The 8285-nt window shown below is 51.7% G+C and overlaps 1 protein-coding gene across 7 annotated transcripts in view; it reads right to left on the reverse strand.

Annotated features, from left to right (window-relative positions):
• The window catches only part of Pcdh7 (protocadherin 7), a 402308-nt gene extending 395034 nt beyond the window's left edge, over positions 1-7274 (reverse strand). For 2 of the 7 annotated variants that reach the window (XM_048364512.1, XM_048364511.1), the window contains exon 1: positions 2875-7274. In XM_048364512.1, coding sequence (XP_048220469.1) covers positions 2875-6060 — 3186 coding nt within the window. In that variant the 5' untranslated portion in view covers positions 6061-7274. The remainder of the gene's footprint in view (positions 1-2874) is intronic. The other 5 variants (XM_048364513.1, XM_048364514.1, XM_048364515.1 and 2 more) reach the window with 3 other exon arrangements.
• Positions 7275-8285: the final 1011 nt, after the last annotated feature.

Below are 8285 nucleotides of genomic sequence, written 5' to 3' on the forward strand. Positions count from 1 at the left end.
CTGCTATACACAACTAGTGCCTGCCAAAGAGTAACTACAGAAGCTTGATTTGAATGGCCCCTAGGGCCTGTGAAAACAAGCCAAAAAATAAAAATGAAATACAGGGAGTAGGGAGGGGAAATGGAGTCTAACTATTATTTACAAACTTTCATGTCTGAAAAAGGAAAAAAAATGGCTTCCTTTCTTGGAGTTTAGAAGTGTAAAACTAAGAGCAGAGAATTCACAAAGACTAATTCTCATGAAGATAAAAATCACTGTAAGAAATATTACTTCATTTTATTACAAATGATGAACTATAATGAAGCAATTCACGAAGCCCATAAATAAAGTAAAGGCTCCATATCAAATAGAAGCAGAGATTTTTTAACCTGTCCCTATAGAATTGAAAGAACATAACCTTCAAGGCTTTCATTTATCAGAGGATAGAAATGATAACCAAATCCTATGCTCTATTTTCAATGAAAAGAGTAACTTAGAGAAAATATATCTTGCCAGGTATATGCCAATTAAAGATAAGATATTTAAGGAATAAAAGTAGCAAAACGCCTACTTATGGTACTGACAAAAATCAGAACAGAAAGAATTCTGTTTATGTAAGATGTCTAAACAGAATGTATCTTTGTAAAAGGATCCCTTGTCCCCGGACAGCAATAAAGAGGAGATGAAGCATATCAATTACTATTACTAATTACATTAAGGCGAATGTGCTTCCTCTGCCTTCATTTCATTGGAGGTCAGCTCTTTACTTGTGGTTAAAACTTTATACATACATGGTTTGAATAGCTAATGCCACTCAAGTTTTCCAAAGTCACTTTTAGCAAACCATGTGCTTCATTCTATTCCACCTGCCTTGGGGCTCTTTTTTTCTTGTTGTTATATGGACTTTGATCAGATAAGGTGTTAACATGATACATTAGTTTATAAGCATATCACTTTGCTTTTAGATATGATGCCAACAGTCTTGATAGTGGCAGTTTTAAAAATTCAAGAACATGACATTGAACATACCATGAGTCAAACAAAGCTTAAGTAACAGGAGAAAACATAGGAAGTGTTTGCATCAAACATGTATAAATTTTCCAACTTAATACAAGCCTGTAATATTGTTTACTATGTAAAATGAAAATTCCCTTTAGTCATAGAATTATATGAATGTTTGTGTGAAATAGAGAAGTAAGCTAGAAAGAGTATAACACATCCATTGGTGTTACATATTACCATTCTCTAGGGAAAATTAAAGACATCTACTTGTGAATGTTTATAAGTAATCTCATAAAAGTGTTATATATTAGCCAGAATCTTTTTTGTTTACAAAAGAGATAAAAACACCAAATAAAAAATAAAAATCTACTTCCAACTCCAGGTAAAGCGATAGTAATACAACAGACATAAACTCTGCATAATGTCAAGATTGGGCTTAAGAAAAGTAAATAATTCAAGTTTGCACACATCAAAAGACCTATTTTCAAACAGCTATTTCATGGAGTGCAAGCATGTGTTTTCTTGGATTGCTTTTGTTACTGGGTATTGAGGCCTATTCCATCTTTTTCACCTTTCATAAATAGCTGCAGCAAAATATCACACATAGAAAGTCTTTCCTTAGGAATCTTGTTGAATAATGATGGAAACACTAAGTAATCTTTTGTAAGGCTTCTTGAATGAGACTATAAACTATCTTCCTCTGCTCCAGTCCTCCTCTGAGCACACGTTTCACATACAAAACTTATTTCATAGGAAAACAATCAGGTGATGTTACTTGACAAGCTATAAACGTGATCCTTGAGAGAAGCACTGGCACAGGGGCAGGAGGTGTTTTATTAGCAGGGTTTGTTTCAGCAATAGATGGTGCACTTTCCAAAAGGTTTGATTTCCTGAGTGTCCAAACTTGGTTGGCATAATAAGTGAACTTCTGAGTGGGGCATATCACATAAACAAACTGGTAGGAGTAAATCTTACATTTTTTGAAAGCCACCTTCAGAATCGATACACACACACACACACACACACACACACACACACACACCCTTAGTTTCCATACTATCCCATGAAATATCTGTTTGAAAACAATCCATAAATAGCCTTTATATTTCCAGAGTATCACAGAGCATATAAAAAGTCATGCACACAGTACATCAATCATGAACATTTTTATTGCTTGCCTTAAACAACACGTGGCCTATACAACTTATTTTTGTTTAAACCTTTAAACACTGATCCAGAAAAATCAAAGTGCTGAATGAATACTCTCAAGGCTAATTGTTCTGGCTGTCTGTTTTCTGAAAGTATTGAGTGAGGTTTTGCAAGACACTCTCACATCAGTAAATATTTTTAAGCTGCCATTTTTTGTCAAATTAGTATTTCAATATCTCAGACTTGGCACTGCATTTGCATAAATCAGCATCTGTTTATTTGTGAAATCCTGCATGATGTATAGCATCGCTAAAACTTCTATGTTCGTCCAATTTGCATAGACACCAGTAGTAACTCTAGAAATTTTCTCTCTGGATGTAATTATCCACTTAGAACTAACTAAACATTATGTGCATATTTATTCTGTAAGCAGAAAACAGGATAAATTAGGACACTGAAGTGCAAAGAGTACAGAACACTGCCTACACTGAGTACTACTTTAAAAGCTTAGTCTACCACAGGTCAGTTAACATGCAAAATACAGTGGTTCACCTCTCACTGTAGGCCTCTGCTACATTAAGGGTGCATGAATTAACATTTGACTCCTGTATTAAAATACTGAACAGTATCATTAAGAAAACAAAACCAAACAACCACCAAAACTTCACAGAGCAAAGGCAATGACCTGCCTCGCAGTTATTAGCCCTCTCTGGGATGCTGGAATGTATTTGGGATGCAGCTTACCTGTTTGCTGTACTTGTTATTGGTTTGACAGCTGTACTCAGAGCAGTGATCTGATCCAATAGAAATGTTGTCTCCTGCTCCCACAAATGTGTTGGCTGGTGGTAGATCTTGTACAGCCTGGTGTTTTTTTCCTGCAGTTGGTGACTGGGGATGAAGCTGGACAGTAGGCAATGGGGAACTAGATTTGTAATGCCTTGCCAAGTCAGGACTGCCAGGCCCACCATTAACAGATCGGTATCGCCCCATGCTTGGGCTATCTGCCAGCTTCTCATTGACACTATCATACCGCTGTCCATTTGGTTTGGAAGCCTCTACAGTGACAATGCTGCTGTAGAGAGGCTGCTTGGATTTCTTGTTTTTCTTGTCCTTTTTAGGCTTTTTAGATTTGTCATGCTGTTGGGGTGTAAAAAAGTCTTCATGATCCTTTTTGCCAGCCTCATAGCCATTTTTATTTTTGGATCTGCAGTACCTCGCCATCACAACAATTAAAATGATTAGAATCACTGTCATGATGCCAGCTACCACCCCGATGACAATACTGAGTCTCTGTTTGCTAATTTCATAGCTGGGGTCACCAGCTATGTCCTGGGTGAGTGGGGTGTGCAAACTTCTGGCAATCTGGGAGTCAATCACAGTTGTATTAGAAACACTCTCATTGACAAACACGTGTACCAGCGTGGTGGTGGACTGGGAAGGCTGCCCACTGTCATTCACCTGCACCACCAACCTGTGCAAGCCGTAATGTTTTTGGGTGAGTTTTCCCACTAAGGAAACCACACCACTGGTGGGATCAATCTCAAACAATTTGAAGGGATTTCCTCCCACAATGCTGTAGTTCAGGTCTGCATTAATGCCATCGTCACTGTCTGTGGCCAACACTGTGGCGACCACTGTCCTGACATTGCTCGAAGGTGGCAGTACAGTGTAGGAAATGTTCCTGGGAAGGGTGACGGCAGGAGCATTGTCATTCTCATCCATCACGAACAGCGAGACGGTGGCGGTGGCAGACCTGGGAGGGTCTCCCCCATCCACAGCCTTGACTCTGAAAGTGTATGTAGTCTGGTGTTCCCGGTCAAAGGACATGGTCGAGTAAATAGTCCCCGTGTCATTTTCAATGGAAAAAATGTTACTGTTCTCTTCAATGTACAGGCTCATCTCTGCGTTCCGCCCCTTGTCAGCATCCATCACGGTGACCATTCCCACGGGGCTGTTGGGCTGTAAGTTCTCCTTCACGTAAAAGGTAAAGACGTCCTGCATGAACTTAGGGTCATTGTCATTCTTATCAGCCACCTGCACGATGACCGTGGTGCTGCCCTGGAGCACGGGGATGCCTTTGTCTTTGGCATTCACTTTAAACTCGTACCTGTCGTTCTGCTCGCGGTCCAGCACCGTATTGACCAGGATGTCCCCAGAATCGGGATCGATGGCGAAGGTCCCCATCACCGACGAGTCCAGTGAATAGGCCACCTCGGCATTCTTCCCACTGTCCGCGTCCGTCGCCAGCACCGTGGCGACCCTCTCCCCAGGGATGTTGTTCTCGGGGAAATAAACCTCCACCACCGACTGGCCAAACACCGGGGGGTTGTCGTTGGTGTCTCCTACCTTGACAACCAAGGAATTGTTGCTGGAGAGACTGGGGCTGCCCGAGTCCACTGCCACGATGACCACGTTGAATTCCCTGGTGGTCTCGTAGTCCAGAGGGGCGGACGTGTGCAGGAAGTATTTCTTCTTGTTCTGGTCGCCCTCCGTGTCACTGGCCGGCTTCAGCTGGAAAGGCACGTCGCCCACCACGGTGCAGGTGACGACCCCGTTCTCCCCCTGGTCTCTGTCCGACACCTGGACCAGGGCGATGGGGGTGTCCACCAGGACGTCCTCGGCCACGTTGGCCACCCCGTCCTTCAGCGGGATGCGCCCGATCTTGCGGATTTCAATCGACGGCACGTTGTCGTTCTCGTCTTTGATGTTGAGCACCACCGTGGCCTTGTCGGTCTTGGGGGGCTGCCCCCGGTCGCGGGCCATGACGGTGAAGCGCAGCTGGTTCACTTCCTCGCGATCGATCCGGTGCAAGACGCTGAGCCAGCCGGAGGTCTCGTCGAGGCGCAGCAGCCTCCTGACCGACTCGGTGGCCGCCCCGAACACGTACTCGATCTGTCCATTGACCCCTACGTCCAAGTCGGCAGCGCGCAACTGCAAGATGGGGGTCCCCGGGGCGCTGTTTTCGGCCAAGTCAGCCTCATACACGCTCTTCTCGAAGCGGGGGCTGTTGTCGTTCACGTCGGTGATGAGCACCCGCAGGATGGCCTGCGAGGAGCGGGGAGGGTCTCCGCCATCCCGCACCCGGAGGGTCAGCTCGTAGGAATCGCGCTGCTCGCGGTCCAAAGCCCCCTTCACGATCAGCTGGGGTTGCTTCTCGCCGTCCGGGGTGTCCGCCACCTGCAGTTCGAACACGCTGCTGCGCCCACCAGGAGTGGCCCCGTCGCCGCCTTCGGAAGCATCGGGGGGCCGCCGCTTGGAGCCGCCGGAGCCGCCGCCGCCGCCCCCGGCGCCGTTCCCGCCGCCCCCTGGGTAGGGGGCGCTGTCCGCCGGCCCCGCGCGCCGGCCCTCGCCGCCGCCGCCGCCGCCGCCCCCGGGCTCCTGGAGCAGCTCATAGCGCTCGATGCCGTTGCGGCCAAAGTCACGATCGGTGGCGGTGGGCAGCAGGTAGAGCGTCCCGACAGCCCGGTTCTCCTCCACCGTGAGGGTGAGCACCGGAGACGGGAAGGTGGGCGTGTTGTCGTTGATGTCCAGCACGATGACCCGACCCTCGAACAAGTCCACCCAGCTCTGCGAGGGTCCGATCACCGACACCTCGAAGTCCAAGAAGCACTCGTTCTCGTCGAAGATCATCTGACACTGGGGCAGCTTCTCGCGGTCGATGCGCCGCTCGCTGGTGCTCAGCTCCCCGGTCAGGTTGTCGATCTTCAGGTATTCGGAGCCCGACTCCAGGCTGAAAGTCACCTCGCCCGAGCCCGTCACAATGCCTAAGTCGGAAGCCACATTGCCGATCCGGACGTCGGCGGGGCCCTCTTCGGCCAACCGATACCGGAGGAGCTGCTTGGCGGCGGCCAGGCTGAGGCAGAGCGGCAGAAGGAGGCAGCAGCCCCAGCACCCGCCGCGCGCCCACCCCGCCGTCCGCATCCTCAGCATCTTCTCCTGCTGCTGCTGCTACTGCTCCTTCTAACCACAGCCCCCCTCCCCTGCTCCGCGCCCCCCTCCTCGGGGGGGAGGGCGGCTGGCCGCCTGCCGGCCCTCCCCTCTCAGTCCTCTCGCCTCTCCGGGAAAGGAAGGCACGAGAGGGAGGGGAGGGAGGAGGCTGGAGCGGAGCGTTTGGAGTCCACCGGTGGGGCGCAGGGGGGAGGCAGGGAGAAGATGCTTCTTGCTTTGTTTTTTCTTTCTTTTCCTCTTGCTTCTTCCGAAAGTTATTGTTTCATCATTCATGCAATGGGTGCTAATCGCCCGCTCACCGGCCGCCGTGCAGTACTCACAGTTCACGGGACACTGCGCGCCGCGGGATCGGCGCCCCCCTCCCTCTCCGTCATCCCCGCCGCGGGAGCCGGATCCGGAGCTGCGGTGTCCGCGCGGCCGCGCGGGGCCACACCACCTTCTTCAGAGGCTGGCGGGTGGTGGAGAAGCCGGGCAGCGGCGGGGAAGTGAATGTGCCGGCCTGCCCCCCGCGCCTCCCCGCCCCGCCAGTCTGGGCTGCTACTCGAGTTGAGTCCAATGCACGTTCCAGCCGCTCACTCCAGCCCCAGCCGCGGCTCCCGGCTCCCGCTGCTCAGCCAAACGTGAGTCGCTTCCCCCGCACGAGACTCCCGGGGCCGGCCACGAGCCAGTCTACAACTCGGACTCCTCTCTCCAGCAGCGGGGTAGACAGTCAACAGACCGGGAATGGAAAGAAAAAAAAAAAAAATCCCCGGCAGGTCGCTCCCGCCACGGTCGCGTCACTGCGAGGTCCGCGTCCCGGTTTCCCCGGCGCGCCACACGGCAGCCCGAGCCATCTTCAGAGATGCCCACAGAGTCAGTCGCTTCTCACCCCTGAGAGCTCTGCTTGCTCGCTCGCTCTCGCTCTTTTTTTCTTAACTCTGCGCAAGGTCATTAGTCACGAAGCCGCCGCCTGAAACCGCAGCAACCATTCGCCCGCGGGGGGCGAGGGCCGAACCGTGCGCACCGCGCGGTGCCCAAGTTTGGATTGGCAGCCGCAGAGTCCGTGCCTTCCCTCACCTGCATTCGGCCCGCATGTCGGAGCTCTGGGATCTGCGGCGCTGAGCGCGATTCAGGGAGGAGATTACAGCCTCGCTCGCTCCCCGATCTCTCTCGATCCCTCCCCTGCCTCCTCCCCCCTTTCTCTCCTCCCTCCCCTTCTCTCCTCCCTCCTCTTCTTTCCCCTGTCCCCCCTCCCTCTCTTGCTCGCTCTCTCTCCCGCACGGGCTCTCTCCTTCCTCACAGTCCCGAGGCAGGGAACTCGAGCTGAACTTGATCCCTTTGCAGTTCAAAGGTGAGCCAGGCCGGCTCGGCGCCCTGGCGACATTGGCGCGGTGGAAACGCACGGTCGGGCTCTCCCAACGGCAATTAACAAAGATGCCCAATTGCGTCCCGATTTCCCAAGAAAAAGCCAAAGGCACGGAGGAGGGGGAGGGGAGTCAGACGCAGCTGCCAAGTAGCGTTCCAAAAGAGAAAAAAAAAAAAATCCACTTCGCCCAGGGGAGAAAAAAGTGCCAGTCGGCCGTCGTCTCGGAAGTGCCCCGGCTCGGCGGGTGAATTCCGCAGTTGTGTCGCCCCGCTCGCGTCTGGGAGAGTCGGGTGCGGGCGCTCCGGGCTTCCGCCGTCTCTCGGGCTGCCGCGGTTAGGGAGACGCGGCACGGCAAGTGAGAAGCTCTTGCTCCCGCCACCCGAGAGCCAGACAGCCGCAAGTTTGCGTAAAGTGGCGGTGGCTGCTGGAAGCTCTCGCGCTCCCGACTCCGACTTGGCCCCGACACTGCAGCGGCGGCGCTGGCGGGCGCTAGCTAGCAAACAACCGCCGAAACTAGGCACTCACCCCGAGATCTCCGGAGAGGAGGGCCTGGGAATTGGGGGGGGGGTGGGGGCTGCCGGCCGCCAGTAAACTTAGAGAAGCCCAGCTTCGGCTGGGGGGGGGGGGCGCTTGGGAGTGCACAGTTTCAGCCCCTTTAAATCAATGCCTCATCCCACCTCCGAGAGTGCAGTGGCCTTGTCTGGGGGGGCGGGGGGTGTGGTACTTTCTGTTCCTTGGGCTGGCAAATTCTCTTCCCTGTCTAAAATATGTTTGATCCCTGAGTGAGTAGCCGGATAGATTTCTCCTTTGTCTCCTTCCCCTCCCACCCAAGTGTCTTCAGCCCGCAATTTAACATCTGGTA

Source organism: Perognathus longimembris, chromosome 16 (genome assembly GCF_023159225.1).
Source record: "Perognathus longimembris pacificus isolate PPM17 chromosome 16, ASM2315922v1, whole genome shotgun sequence".
Lineage (NCBI taxonomy): Eukaryota > Metazoa > Chordata > Mammalia > Rodentia > Heteromyidae > Perognathus > Perognathus longimembris.